The sequence below is a fragment of the Callithrix jacchus genome, chromosome 1, assembly GCF_049354715.1.
Source record: "Callithrix jacchus isolate 240 chromosome 1, calJac240_pri, whole genome shotgun sequence".
In the NCBI taxonomy this organism is placed as follows: Eukaryota; Metazoa; Chordata; class Mammalia; order Primates; family Cebidae; genus Callithrix; species Callithrix jacchus.
Window position 1 is genome coordinate 18353224 of NC_133502.1, and position 16330 is coordinate 18369553.

The window sequence follows — 16330 nt, forward strand, 5'->3', positions numbered from 1 at the left end:
AAAAGGGAGGAGAAGAGAATAGAGCTGTAACGGGTTAACATTTCTATATCTCACTGAAATTAAGCTAGGAAAAATCTGAACCTGATTGATGTATAAAGTAAGCCTTAGAGCAACCGCTAAACAAACTGAAGTTGAAAAACATTAAATAAATTTAAGCGCTCATTAAAAATATTTACTTAATATAAAAGAAAGCAGTAAAGGAGGAATAGAGGAACAAAAAAGACAGAATACGTCAACAATAAAAAGTCAAATCGAAGACATAAGTCAAAAATATATCAATAATTTAAAGTTAACAGGAAATTAAGAGAATTCCATTTACAATAACAGTGAAAAAAAATTGTAGGAATATGTTTAACGAAAGAGATGTAAAACTTAATACATCAAAACTACAAAACATTGTTGAAAGAAGTTAAAAAGACCTGAGTAAATGGAAAAGGTATTCCATGTCTGTGGACTAGAAGACCTAATATCATTACAGTATTCTTCATATTGATCAAACAATTGCATTGAATCCCCATCAGAATCCTTGAAGACTTCTTGTAGAAATTAACAAACTGATTCTAAAAGTTATATGTAATTGCATGAGACTCAGAATAGCCAGTCTTGAAAATGAAGAACAAAGTTGGGCTCACACTTCCTGATTCCAAAACTTAAATACAAAGCAACAGTAAACAAGGCAGTGTTATACTGGCAGAAGGATAAGACACATATAGATCAATGGAATAGAATTAAGAGTCCAGAAATAAAACCATGTGTCTATGGTAGCTAATTTTCATTTTTGGCAAGGGTGCTGATGCAAAGACCATTTAATGAGGAAAGGATAGTATTTTCAGGAAAAGGTGCTGCGACTGGGACTGGATGGCCATATGGAAGAAGAATGAAGTCGGACCCTTGCCTCACATCATATATACAAGTTAACTCAAAATGTATCAAAGAGCTTAATTTGCAAAACTCCTTAATGAGGTTATAGTGGTAAACTTTCATGACCTGTCATTGGGCAAATGATTTTTAAAGATACCAAAAGCACAAGTAACATAAGAAGAAAATAGATAATTTGGATTTCATAAAGGTTAAAAACTTTTGTACTTTGAAGCATAGCATCAAGAAAGTGAAAAGAGCAGCCTATTGTCAAATTACATATTTTCAAGGAGGTTGTTTGCAGAATATATAAAGAACTCTTAACTTATTTTTTTTTCAAACAGGGTCTCTCACTCCACCACCCAGGCTGGACTGCAGTGGCATGATCATAGCTCACTGCAGCCTCAAACCTCTGGGCTCAAGGGATCCTCCCACTTCAGCCTCCCAAGTAGCTAGGACTACAAGTACATGCCACCGTGGTCAGCTAATTTTTTTAAGAAATAGGATCTCACTATGTTGCACAGGCTAGTCTAGAACTCCTGGCCTCAAGTAATCCTCCTGCTTCAGCTTCCCATAGTGTTGGGATTACAGGCATGAGCTACCACCACACCCAATCCCCAGAATATATAAATAATTCCTACAGTTTCATAATACAAAGGCAAATGACCCAATTTTTTAAATGGGTAAAGAATCTGAATAGATACTTCTATAAAGATATACAAATGACCTGTAAGTACATGAAAAAATGCTCAAAATCATTAGTCTTCAGGGAAATGTACATCAAATGAAATGTAACTTCATACTTACTGGGATGGCTAGAATCACAAAGTCAGATGATGAGTTTTGGCAAATATGTGGACAAAGCAGAATCCTCAGTCATTGATGATAAGAATACAAAAATGATACAGACGAACATTCTGACTGCTGTATTCACACAAGAACATGTCATGACAGTTTATAGCAGCATTATTTATAATGTCCAAAAGGTGGAATGTCCATCAACTGATGATTGGACAAACAAAATGTGGTGTATCCATACAGGGGACTCCTCTTCAGCCATGAATAGGATTACTGCTCCAACAAGAATGAACCTTGAAAATAGTATGCCGAGTGGAAGTAGCCAGTCACAAAAAGACCATGTATTATATGATTATATTAAATGTCCAGAATGAGGAAATCTAGAGACAGAAAGTAGAGTAGTGGTTGCTTAGTGCTGGGGAGGCTGGGGAGATCTGAGTGCTAAAGGGTATGGGGTTTCTTTTTGTGTTGAAGAAAATGTTTTAAAGTTGACTTTTGATAGTTGCATATATCTGTTACTATGCTAAAAACCATGAAATTTACACTTAAAATGGGTAAATCGTAGGTATGTGGAATATGTGTTTTTAAAAGGTGAAATTGCACATCCTTGTAAAACATGCAAATTTTAAAGAAATTGATGTAAATAAAGCTAAAGAACTAAACAAATTATTCAAAAGCCATAACAAATGTGGTTAGACTATTCCGAAACATGAAGGAGAAAAAATTGAAAAGGTCGCTTACTCATTAGGTGTTTTAGAAGAAAACAGCAAAAAAAAATTATTAGCGTTCTCTTGCAGAACTTAAAAAAAAGCTTAGAATATTTTTTTGGAAAAGAAAAAAACCTTCTTTATAATTAAGGTGCAGTAGTTTAATATGTAAAATCAAAGTGTTGATTTTGCCCTTGTATAATTTTTAGAGAGGGAAAAGAGGAAAAACAGGACTTAATTTTTTTTATTGTCCTAAGAATTAGTATAAATTTTGTTGTCTACAAGTTAAATTTATTTTCACAGAAAGTTATAGTATCAAAATCCCAGTCAGCCTTATTTTTATAGTACTGTGAGGCTTTGTTAATATATTAAGTGACTTTAAGTTACCTGCCTCTGGTGCTACTTACCATTTGTATGTTAATTTGTTTTTATCCTGATACATATAATCAGAAAGAATTGAGAATTTTATGCAGCTTCCCCATCTGGGAACATAGAGTAACTCTTTATTTATTCAAGACTTTAGAATTTTCAGAAAAGTTTACATTTTTTTTTAAATAATTTTCAGAAAAGTTTAATAGATCTTAGACATTTTTAAATCTTTTAATCTTTTCAGGTATTTGTGAATGTGCTTTTCTTTTAAATAAATCTAATAGCTGGTATGTAAGAAAGCTATTGACACATATTTTTATTTGGGTATCTTATTGAACTCTTAATTGAAATAATTTTCAGTTTGATTTATTTTTGTTTTCTAGGTAAGTGTTTACACTACCTGCCAATAATGATTCTTGCCAACGACTACACTTGTATTTCAAATTAATGACTTATTTTATTGACGTAAACTTCCAAACAATGTTAAATAATAGGGAAGACAGAGATACGCTTTTTAAAAGAAAAAAAAGTAAATGTTTCTCTTCTCACATACATAGGTTGGATTCTAGTGACATATATAATGAATTGAAAGAAACATATCCTAATTATCTTCCTCTATATGTTGCACGACTTCATCAGTTGGATGCTGAAAAGGTTAGACGTTCATTCTAATATATCTTATTTTGTTTGTAATTAGATAAGGTTTGTGTTTTGAGGAAAAGTGCATTATTATCTTTCTCTTCTGTTCTTGCTAACTAAAACATGTTTTTGCAAATTGAATGTTGTATTAAGCTGTTTTCATGGAGGTTATTGTAAGACCTGGCCACTACTGTGAGTTTAGTTTAGAATTCTTGCTCATGCTTGGTCAGTGAGATTAGTAACAGAGAAGATACCCTAAGGATTGCTTTCAGGACCTTAACCTAAAGGGCAAGGAGCAGAATGTCATAGTCCTGGCCAGTTGGAAATCTAAACACCTTCACTAAAATAATTTCTTTGTATTAACTTTCTTAATGATTCTCATTTGTGAGAATTGGCCATAGTTCTAATCTGTCATGAGATGAACCAGTTCTCAATAGTAATTGTAGCAGTAGGAAGGTGCTAACCTAATCAGTTAAAAATCAAGGGTGTAGAGTGAACTAGAGGGTGTTTAAAGGAGATTTCTTAAAAGACTTTAACAAGAGAGAAGCAAATTAGCAAATTGTTGAGAACATCATGGTAATCACAGTTAGACTCTGTAGATTACAATGTTTACTCTCATCTTTGTGTTTTTCACGATGAATCACAACTGATTTCATCAGCTAGGGCTTTTTTTTTTTCCTAACTTCTGTTTTCAGGTAGTGTGCAGCTAGAGTAATAATAGTCAATAAGAATTCTGAAATCTTAAGAAATATAGAAAAGGAGTTGCCTTTGTTTAAAAAAAAAAAACTCTACATTTTTATGAACTTTATATTTTGCTTACTCTCACCCTGGTACATCCAGCAGGGCATGTAAATAAGGTATTTTTATTCTGTATCTGATCTTAAGTTTTATGGAGATAGCAGCATTTAGAAAAATCATAATAGGAGATAGCACTGAGCCCCTGGGCTACAAGTCAGTTACATAGATCACACATATTCCAGTTGTAGCTCTCATGGTTGAGACAGCAGAAATGAAATTGCATTCGTACTGATTGACTACCTATTTTTATTATTTCTTTTTTCCTCTCCAGGAACGAATGAAAAGACTTAATGAAATTGTTGATGCGGCAAATGCTGTTATTTCTCATATAGATCAAACAGCCCTAGCAGTTTATATTGCAATGAAGACGGATCCCAGGCCTGATGCAGCTACTATAAAAAAGTACCTAGCCAGTAAATAATCCTTCTTGCATCTCATTTCTTAGTTAACTTGTTTATAAAGTAGGGATACTGCTTCTCTGATGTTTGGTTATATCCTTATAATGGGCATTGTCACTGTTTGGATGCTCCCTCCTTAGAAATTTTAAAAGAATTTTGTCCAATCTTTTTAAGACTAAGCCCAAGAAAAGTAGTCTGCCTTCTGTACCGTGAAGTGCTGTCAAGGTGGAGGGATTTGAATAGCTGTGATCAAGGAGTCCAGCTACTTGAGGGTTTATGTGAATTGGACCATATCAGAAAGACAAAAATTAACTCTCTATAAAATTAATTTTAAAACCTTATTGTCCAGTAACATGAAAAACCTAGTATTTGGTTTGTATTGAAATATACGATAAAAAATAAAATTAGGTTAAAACTATCTGGCAACTTTTATGAAACTGGCTTTATAGAATTACTTGGAGAGAATGCGAGGAGAGAATTTATAGTTTGGCCTTTGTAAAACCTAACGCTATATGTAAATAGAGAAGCTTCCCCGGGTTTATGAGCGGTTGGTTTGGTTCTTTCCATGTAGGAGTGTGATTTCCATAGGTTGGTATAATGGTCCAGTGACTGAACCAAGCTGCCATTTGGTCACTTTCACCCTTCCATGAACTCTTAAACCAACCTCATGGGAGCTCTCCCAATATCAGTTACTTATTTATCACTTCTGTTTATTTTCACCTTAGGAGATCATTAACTTACAAGGGTAGAAATATCCTGATTCTTTTGTGGTTATTATTTCAAATAACCAAAACTGTTCAGGCTGCCTGAAAATACTATAATTTTTCTTAAAAAATTATGAGTCTCAGTATTTTTTTCTACATAACATTTGGATTCCGAACTGCTAGAATTCTTGCTCCATTACATCATTTATATTCATACTATGCGAGCTTATGACTCTTACAAGCAATAATTGTCAAGTGGGATAGAACGCATTTAAAATTGGTTTGTTGGCCACTGTTAGTACCTTTACATATTTTTCAAAAGAATAATCTCAAAACATTGCCGTTTTGTTGTTGTCGTTAATACTAATAGAAAATATGGTTACCATTTATTAAGTGCTGATTATGTACAAGGGACTATTGAGGACACTTTAAATACGTTGTCTTATTTAAATTTAGTCTTCCAAACAACATGAAAAGCAGGGGTGTTTGTATCCCGCTTTTAAAGGAAGAGAAAACTGGAGTTCAGAGAGGTTAGCTGACTTGGCTCAGGTGCCACTGCTGGGAAGTGGGAAAGCTCATAGTCAAATCAGGATCTGCCTCCACAGCCTGTGCCCTTTCTTTTCTCTGTAAAGGTTAACATAACTCATTATCTCACAGAAAAAGGAGCTTCGTCGGCCTCCCACCCATCCTCATTGTGTTCCTTTCTGTCTCAGGGTGATCACGGTTAATCTTATTACAAGAGGAGTCTGGCCTTGTCACTTTAAAACTGTCTTCCGCAGATCACCAGTGAAAACCAGTTGCTAAAACGAATGGCCCGTTTTGAGTCTTCTTGAACTCTCTGCAGCAGCTGACATTAACTATCCCCTATGCTTTCTAGCATTTATTTTTTATACTGTGTGAAAATAATATGTTTTCTCAAACTCAGGTGTTACATGAAATAACACATGTGGCTCATTTTGAAATTTCACTAAATACTAAGGTCTGTGTTTTCCCAATTTAACCATTCACAGAGGAAACTCAATCTTAGATTACAGGGAGCCATAAACTAACACAATATTAGTTTTGTTTTCTTTTTGATCTTTTTTTCTCACTGTTTTTAATCTCTTTTTTTTAAAAAATGTCTGCTCTTTGGAGATTACTGGACACTGACTATCATGGCTACTGGAAATAAACTGAGGTAAAACTAGGAAGAAGAAAACTCTGTAAAAATGCTAAGAGTGGAGCTGCTTTGAGTTTTCAGCAACACTCGGTCAACTTGTCTATCCTCGTAATTAAAGACTTTTTCTCCAGGCCTTTGCTTTGGCTGAAACAGGCCTTGACCAGCTTGTGTTTGGACAGAAGACTATATTCCGACTTGAAATATTATACAGGTGCCCTCAGGAAATATTTAATGTTTCTTGCAGATGTCATCTACGGGCAGGTAGCAGCCAACTTAAGCATTCATTTCTCATTTCCATGCAAAACTGATTTTAAGTCACATCAAAAATTGTAAGGTAGCCATTTTCTAGTCTTAAAAATGATGTCAGCTTTTTGTTAATGTCATGTTTTAGTTAAATTTAAACTACACTTATGTAGACATTAGAATACTGATTCAAGTTAAATTGCTTCCTAAAACGTAGCTGTTATCTTAATGGATACCTAACTAGATTGGATTTCAAGGTGTTTATTGAGCAAATACTTTATGTAAGGCATCACTGACTGGGACTTAAAAAATGAATGAGATAAGCTGGGCCCGGTGGCTCACACCTGTAATCGCAGCACTTTGGGAGGCCGAGCAGGGTAGATCACAAGGTCAGGAGTTAAAGATCAGCCTGGCCGATATGGTGAAAACCAGTAAAAATACAAAAGTTAGCCGGGCATGTTGGCAGATGCCTGTAGTCCCAGCTACTCAGGAGACTGAGGCGAGAGAATTGCTTGAACTGGGAAAGCGGAGGTTGCAGTGAGCCGAGATCGCGCCATTGCACTACAGCCTGGTGAATAGAGTGAGACTCTGTATCAAAAAAAAGAATGAGATAGTCTCTACTCTTAGGAGACTTACCATCTAATATAGAAGATGAAATTGCCACATAGGAAGTGATTAAGAGATATGAAATACAAACATTTTTAAATAGATATTTCAAATTGTAAAAGTCTGTAGAAAGAAAAACTGACTTTCTTCTGAGTGGAAAAAGCCTCATGTGTTAAAAAGGTATTCAGGTCGGTCACTGCGTCTCACACCTGTAATCCCAGCACTTGCAGAGGCCAAGGCAGGCAGATCACCTGAGGTCAGGAGTTAGAGACCAGCCTGGCCCATATAGTGAAACGCTATCTGTACCAAAAATACAAAAATTAGCAAGGCCTGGTGGTGCACTCCTGTAATCTCAGCTACTCATGAGGCTGAGGCACAAGAGTCACTTTAACCTGGGAGGCAGAGGTTGCAGTGAGCCAAGATTGTGCCATTGCACTCCAGCCTGGGCATCAAGAGTGAAACTCTGTCTCAAAAAAAAAAAAAAAAAAAAGTATTCAACCTGAGCCAGTCAGTACAAAGCCTAAGGAACAGAAAGGAATACTCCAGGTATGTAAAATTTAGATATGTGATCAGAGGATGCTAAAATACAAAGAGGATTATACAGCTAATTTAACCCAGGTCTGACAAATGAAGATTACCTGTGTCGCCCCTGATTTCTGCATCATTCCAGCTCTTCCCTGAGCAGCCAGGACCCATCAATCGGCATTGGCCTGGGTATGGAAACCTGCTTTATCAACCATTTCTGTTCTAAGCCCCCTTTCTCCCTCACAAAATCAGGATAGTAGTTGTGTCTGACACCTAGGGTTGTTGGAAGGCATAAGTAAAGGACTGCCTAGAAGACATTTAAGGATAGCGCCTAGCGTCTAAGAGGAGGAGGAAGGAGGGTGGCTCAGGCAATGACAAGCCATGCAGATGCCCCACAGCTTAGAAGTTCCTAAAGGCTACTCATAAATCCTTTTCTTAAGTCCAAAGTAAACAAGCAGTATCCAGACACATCTCCACAAAAAAGGAGTGAAAGTTGGTTCTTTAAGCTTTGAAACTGTGCTGAGAAGCACTGAGGCATCTTTTAAGCATAGTTTCATTTACATTGCAAATGTAAACTGCCCTCTTTGATGAACTGTGCGGATGTGAAGGAGTTTCTCAGCAGCTCTGCTACCCACTTTGCCTCCCTGCTCACTTTCAAGGTACTGGATAAAATGGGCTTTGAACCTCTGAGAATACCCTAGTCTTGGGCAACGTTTCCGCAGCAGCATTTTCCATGGTACTTAGCCTTCATATTCCCTGTCATGCGGCCTCTTAAATTAACAGGACTGCTTGGTGCACAGGATTAGTGTGGGTGAGCCCTTGAGCCCTCAGGTTGTTGGGTTGATGGCTGTCTCTGCTACTGATGATCCTTATTGGTGGTATAGTCCCGGCAGATTACACATGCTACACATTTTACTCTGAGTCTTTCAGAGTCACTCTTACTGTTAGTTTGTTCCACAGCTAAATGCCTCATCATCATTTTCTCAATACTTTTAGTCCTCATTGTTTTCACATGTATCTGACATGAGTTGGACAGAATGCCTCAAATAAGCACACATTCTGGAGACTCACACTGTTCCCTGGAGTGTATGTAGGTGGTTGTTATATTTCATTCAGCAATGATTTATTGAGTGTCCATTCTGTGCCAGGCGTTGTCCTAGGCACTTGGAATGCATTGAAGAAAACAAAGATGGCTGCCCTGGATCAAGGTAGTGTGCCATAGCGATTAAGAGCACAGATTACAGATCCCCACTGCTAAGCTTAGAAGCCTGGATCTGCCACTTCCTAACTGGAGGAACTTGAACAAATTGCATAATGTCTTTGGGCCTCAGTTTTCCTCCTTTGCAACATGGTGGTAATTAATAGTATCTCACTCGGAATTGTTTCAAATGTGAATGAATTAATATGTTAAAATGCTAAGACAGTTGCTGGCACATTCAGAGCATTATATTTGTTTTCTCTAGCCATGAATGAAAGTTTTAAGACATAATCTGTGTATACACATAGACAAATGTATAGTAATTGCTATTTATAAGAAATCTAAAAACTCAAAAGATATTGGCCTGATGAAGAGTTATATAGCTAACAGAATTCAGAATAGTAATTAATCTTTCAAGTCTGCTGCTTCTGGCATTCCGTTTCAACAAGGTGCTGCTCCCCTAACTCATTTAATCTATCTGTGTAATATAGCAGCTCATTTGATGTTCTTAATAAGGCATCTGATTTGATGTGCAATACAAACATGCACCTGAATATACAGTATTTCTGCATTATAAATCTTAGGCAAAAGAAGACATGAATTTAAGTTCAGATAAGACGGTACCTTTAAAGACATTTTACTGATATCTGAAATATTTTTAAATTTTCTGTACAGTGACATGGACAAACAAAAATCCACCCTCGTAGATGCCCTTTGTAGGAAAGGTTGTGCCCTGGCAGACCATCTTCTTCACACCCAGGCTCAAGATGGAGCCGTTTCCACTGATGCAGAAGGAAAGGAGGAGGAGGGAGAAAGTCCTTTGGATTCTCTGGCAGAAACATTTTGGGAAACTACAAAATGGACCGATCTTTTTGACAATAAGGTAACCTTTCTGCTTCTTGTTTCAGCAGAGTTTTTGGGGTTACCTCACAGACCGCTCTTGTGCCCATTGCTGGTTAAAAGGTGAAGATAAAGGGAGGGAAGCTAAGCTGAGCTCTGAATATGACGTCATGTGTAGCCTAGTACTTCATGTTTGTCTCACCTTTGTTAAAAACCGGTTTGAGAATGTTGTAGTCAGTTTTTATTTAAACCAGTTATGTATGTCGCTAAATTAAGCAAGTCTCCTAGAAAACGTCTTCAGGCCTACTCATCTCTATTTATGTGCCAGTTCGTTGGTGGTGGGAGATTGGGGGCAGGTTGAGGGGGCATACTGGTTAGGTTAGATGTTGCTTATTTTCCTCAAGACTCATGAATCTTCTTTTCCTGTGGAAATAAAGAAAGTCAATGGAGTCAGTAGGATCCCCTCACTTATCACAGACCATCCTTTGGCTTTAGTAGACAAGCGCTTGTTCTCAGGATTCACTGGTAATTTGCAGTCAAGAACCCTGGAAGTGGGAAAAAAAATTCTTCTGTGCTTCACATTTTGCCAGCACAGTGCAGTGGTACACTTATAGAAGGTACTCAGTTATATTTGGGAAACCGAAGGAGCCAGTATTGCAGCACAGGTTAAGAATTTGAATCTGAAATTAGACCCCTTGAGTCTTGAGTTTGGCTCCTGCCTCTACCACTTTTATATGTGACCTTAAGTAAGTTACTAAATTTTGATACCTTAGTTTCTTATCTACACGACCTTCCATAGGCTGTGATGAATGAGTATTAAGTACGTGCCAGGTCCCCAACCATACTTGCTGTTATTGCGAACAATTATTGAAGGCCTACTGGGTGCCAAACACTACTTAGTACTGGAAACATGAAGATGAATAAGAACCTGGTTTCTGTCTTTGAGAAATGTAACAGAGATTGAAAAACACTTGATGAGCATCATAATAAAATTGTTATAGATCGTTCTATTTTTTGCAGTAATGCTACTATATTAGGGGCTATGCATTCTATTACCTGTCTGTTTACTGTGTTTATGGCAACAATTGCTGAATACTTTAGTTGGCTTTAGAATACAAATCAATGTCATAGGACTGTCTTTGGTACATTCCCCACATTCCAAAGTGAAGACCAAAAATATATATAAATGACTACAAGTATATTTAACAGATGCAATAATTATAAGTAAAACCTTGTACCAAAGAAACCATGTTTATATAATCTAATACTTGTTTTTTGACGTCTATCCTCATTTGCAATTTTGGTAGTTTATACTGACTCTACCTTTTTGTATTTCTATCCTGATTTGCATCTTTGTAATTATGTTAGCTCTGATTTCTTATGCATGAAGAGGTATTTTTAAATGAATTTCCACAGCTAATGATTTCTCATATTAGTTTTCTTCCCCCAAAAAAACATGGTTCCATCTATGGAATACTAATTTTCTTTTTAAATAATTTTGAAAATTGTATTTGATGTACCATATTTATTTCAAAAGCTGCACTTCTGTTAAAGCCTTAATTTTATTGTTAAAGCTAATGCCTTAAAATGTAAATTATTTTATAAACAAGCTTTATCATGTTTTATATTATAGGTTTTGACATTTGCATATAAGCATGCATTAGTAAATAAAATGTATGGGAGAGGCCTTAAATTTGCAACTAAACTTGTGGAAGAAAAACCAACAAAAGAAAACTGGAAAAATTGTATTCAAGTAAGTGGTATTTACAATGTCACTGTTAAGCATCACTTTGATATTGCATAGTGACAAGATAAGTAGAAAGGATTAGGATCATGACACAACAATGCTGTTTTATTGTGACCAGTTCCTACACTAATAAGAGTAATGTGAACTATAGAATAAATGTATGAGAGACAGTAAATATGCTATTTACATTTTGAAAACACTGTTCACTGCTATCCAAAAAACTGATATTAGCCTTAAATGTTTTCAACAAGGGCAAAATGCATTGTGAATTTTGTAAAAATAGAAGCCAGTTTTTCTTCATGAAGGAAACAATTCCTTTTGGAGTTTCTATTTGATTTCATTCTTTACTTGAGATGGTAGGCATTTTTTAAATTATTTTACCATATGTCATATTATGTGCAGAAAATTTCTATAGTTGAGCTTTCTGCACAAGTTAGTTGTCATAAAAAAATGTAACTGAATTCTACAGAAGTTATTTTAGTCTGACCTCGTCTTTGTACATGCATAATTGGTTTATACCTAAGGGATACGTGAAGGCAGGGGAGTCTGGTAGTGCCAGAAGGGCAAGCGTAGGTCAATTATACTTTATATGTAAGGCATGCTTTGATGTAAAACCGACCAGTAGAAAATGTTTGATAATTAGAGTAAGCTATAGTTCATATTTACTCTGAGAGCTTTTTGTTAACCTTCACCAGTCAGTCCACATTGTAAGATATTTTTAATTAGCTCCTTCAGATCTTTGACTAGATTGAGAGAACTCTTTCTGGAACCAGGTGTTGATATGTCTAATGTGGTTCTCATTACATGGAACCTGATCCGTGAGCACTTAGGTTTGTAAAGCCAGTGATCTCTGCAGACTTTCACATTAGGGAGTGTTTCATAACTTGTCTACCCTACACTTTGCCCCCCTGCTGCCTGTTCTCTACACAGCAGCTGGAAAAGATGCTTTTTGACCCCTGCTGTTGAATCTCCATCACATTTGGAATAAAATCCAAACACTCCCCTGTGGCCCATAAGCCCCCTGCCTACCTCTCCAGCTTTATTTCATATCATACTTACCCCTATAAACTCTGCTTCTGCCACACCAGCATCTCTGCTTGGCAGAAACAGCCATACCTTTTCCTACCAGAGGACCTTAGCCCGAACTGCTCCGGCCAGATGAAATGTCTTTCCGAGATTTTCACACAGATTTCTTCTTGTTATTCAAACTCAACTTAAGTGTCATCTCTGTTTGATATAATATAAACTAACTGGGGAGTCAGATGGTTAAGAAAGGATCTCTTAACCATCTGACTCCCCAGTTATATTATATCAAATATTATTTCTACTGTACACCTGATAAATATCTTGTTTATTCATCTATTTATTAATTTGCTTATTCTTTGTTTTCCCTAAAAATGAGAGGTGAATTTGTTCAGCACTGTTTTCCCAATGTTTGACATGACAGTTAACTCAGAAAATATGAATGAAAGGAAGTTAGGTTGGTAGGAAGTAAAGGAATTCGTAAGTTAAGTTGAAAGGAAGAAGAGAAGACAGGTTAATAGGAAAGAGGGATAATAATGAGAAGAATTGGTTGGCTGGTTGGTAGGAAAGTTGCTTGATAGTAAGAAAAGTTGGTTGCTGGACAGGAAGATCAATGGGTGGGTAATAGTTGGTTAGTGGAAGGAAGGTTCTATATGCTACTACCATATTGTTATTAAATCTTTAATACAGAATTTATTCTAAATATTAAGCTTTAAACTGTCACTTTTTAAAAAATAATATTATATTTTGTTGTAGCTGATGAAGTTACTTGGATGGACCCATTGTGCATCTTTCACTGAAAACTGGCTCCCCATCATGTATCCTCCCGATTATTGTGTATTCTAAAATAGGAAACAAGACTTTAAATTTTAAAAAAGAAAGTTTTATAGTGAATGGATATAAAAACAATTTGTGGCATTTTTAGTCTAATGCATGTTTTCATCCACTATCCAATACTGATTATTAAAATGATGTGTATTTATCAGAGAATTAACTGACGTGTGGCTTAATACATGTAAATCTAGACCTCTGACATCATGGTGTTTTCTTAATGCCTCACATTGCTGGCACAGGGATGTGCCCTGCCTGCCAGCATCTGGGCCTTGGAGTTGGGTTGCAGCTTATTACATGCATGACAGGTTTTGAAAGGTAACTTTTAACTGCAAACCTGTAAAGTTCTATTTTTTATTTTGTAAATGAACAGGGTTTTAACATACTCAACTTTAGTTTTTTTCAATTGTGTGAAGGCCTTAAAAAAGCTACATTAAATGTAGCTAAAATTATTTATTGGACTAAAAATTAACAGAACTTCATTTCCAGATTTTTTGTTTTTTGGCAAATGTTTACATTCAGTTAAGGGGAAAAAATAGAACCAGCACAAATGAATGGCAATTGCTGGAGCACAACTGCTTCAATGATCTTTACCCTGGGGTAATTACAGGCAAGTCATTTTCACATCCTCTTGAAGTGCAAAGCATCAGAATGAACTCTGAATACATGTGTAAGTGCCAGACAGCTGAATCTTTATCAGGTATTGTAAAGATACATATGATATGTTTATTAAAATTGAAATAATGTAAAACACGTGAATAAATGTGCAAAACCAAGATCATAGTACACCATATGCACTCTGGTACCTTAATTTTTTTTTTTTTTTTTTACAAATAATAAAAGTGAATATTGAAGCTTCTTAAAGTTGGCCTTAATTTTTCATAAATAAAATTTGGAGTTATACCAGAAATAATACATTAAATACATAGACAAAAAATGTTAAATATAAGGTAATCTATTTTACAGTGTTTCTTATAGGCTTACAGTTATTTCAATATATTTCCAATTGTTATTGTGTGTGATTAACTTTTGTGTACATCTAACTTTTTATTATTTCTATCTTTGGCTACTACACATGCATCTCATCATTCTTCCACCGAATAAACAGACACAAGTAGTACTAAAAAGGTTATAATCCCTTACCTAATGGCAAATTTTGTGTGTGTGTGTGTGTGTGTGTGTGTGATTTTTTAATCTTGTTCTTTTAAAATTTACCCCTGCAAAAGGCCTACCAGTAACCCTGTCTAGTCATTCATAACTGTTTTTGCTTTATCTCATGAAATTGTTAGAGCCTTTATGAGAAAAATAAATACATGTATAAGCATATTGTACCCAACTTCTGGGATATCTAGGGTCCAAATTCTATCCATGAACAGCTACATGCATGTTCTGTCTCATGCATTCATGGACTTTCACCTATACAAACATACAGATCCCCATTTGTATAGATTTAGTCCAGTAAGAGAATGGAGAAGCTCAGTAAAGGTAGGATGACTTCCCAAGGTTATACTGCTGATTGACTGATTGGTAATTAATTACAGACCTTGTTTTATACCCAGGTTTTGCTATTTCAAGTAAGTACTACATATAGCAGGAATCAGTAATGTTTGGCCCTTTAACCCAAACTGGACTGCTGCCTGCTTTTGTAAATAAAGTTTTATTGGCACAGAGCCATGCCTATTTATTTATGACTCCTGTAACTGAAGGCAGTTACACAAAGCTGCCATGTTAGCTTCTGCTTCCTGTCTGGATCATTCTGCATTTCTGTGGTGAAAGTGGACCCAAGTAAGTTCTAGATGTCCTCAGTAAAATCATTACTGCTTCTATGTGATTACATTCAAAATAACACAAGCAATAAGATGGTACTTTAAAAAGTCAAGTAGTTTTCCTGTTTCTGATCACAGTAGCCAATGTTTTGCACACCCACTGAAAACAACCGAAAAAAAACTAGGTAAAAATAACTTTTTAAAGAAATATTAGAGACAGTACAGAGCATGTGCCCAATATTAGTTCTGTGGCCCCTTTCCAATGATAAGAAGCAGGTCCCATCTCATGGGATTTCTTTCCTTCCTCATGTTAGCCTGCTTCCTGGGAGAACTTCTCTTTACCCCAGAAGAGCCCTCCTGCTCCTCTTCTTAGGCACCACAAATCTCAAACCCTTTCTCCCTCTACCCCCAGCCCTAATGAAATGTGCAGGGGCTGGATGACTAGAAGCCGCAGCCTGGGTCTATTCTGACAAGCCAAATCACTTGACCTCCATGAATCTCCTTAAGAAAATTACAGTGTTGATTCAATGTGTCTGTTACAACTAAAAAATTATTTCATTTGAATTAACTGAGTCTTTTCCTCCACTGTTTCCTTCTCTGTCCTCCCAACAACCCTGCATTCAGAATACATGAGTCTTTGTCTTTCCTTGTAGGATTTAAATCAGAGAAGTCTGCATAGGAAGATAAATAAGAGGTATCCTTGCCATCTCCCCTAAAGTGGGAGGGGAGGAAACCTTGAATGGAGAAAAGTTTTTGAGGAATAAAGTGAGAAACTGAACTTCATGAGTCTGAGTGAACATAGTAAACCAAGGGGAGAAAAATGTATCCGTAGTCATGGGCGGTAAACTGAAAAGAGAAGCCGACCAAGTAAAATCCTGGAAATTACAATAGAAAGATGTAAGTGCTGCTCTCACATGAAGGGTTCTTGGACATCCATCCCATCAGCAGAATCTCCACCTGCCCTCCTGATACCCTGAGAGAGCCGGGTCAGGATGTGATGGTGCAGTACCTGCCAGCACTTTGCTACAAAATGCCTCTGCACTCAGTTCTGCAAATGTACTGCTTTAGTTTCATTTAAAACCCCTGCTTTGTGAGAGGATTTCAAACAACAGTGAATTCAA

The 16330-nt window shown here is 36.2% G+C and overlaps 1 protein-coding gene across 6 annotated transcripts in view; it reads left to right on the forward strand.

The window, feature by feature from the left end:
- TPP2 (tripeptidyl peptidase 2) overlaps positions 1–14307 on the forward strand; it is a 79601-nt gene extending 65294 nt beyond the window's left edge. For 2 of the 6 annotated variants that reach the window (XR_013518845.1, XR_013518847.1), the window contains 5 exons: positions 3290–3386; positions 4441–4582; positions 9678–9885; positions 11476–11595; positions 13369–14307. Coding sequence is in view for 4 of the 6 variants with exons in the window: in XM_008998238.5 (XP_008996486.4) it covers positions 3290–3386; positions 4441–4571; positions 9678–9885; positions 11476–11595; positions 13369–13458 (646 nt within the window). In the remaining 2 variants the exon portion in view is untranslated. The remainder of the gene's footprint in view (positions 1–3289; positions 3387–4440; positions 4583–9677; positions 9886–11475; positions 11596–13368) is intronic. The other 4 variants (XM_008998238.5, XM_002742520.5, XM_035293564.3 and 1 more) reach the window with 2 other exon arrangements.
- Positions 14308–16330: the final 2023 nt, after the last annotated feature.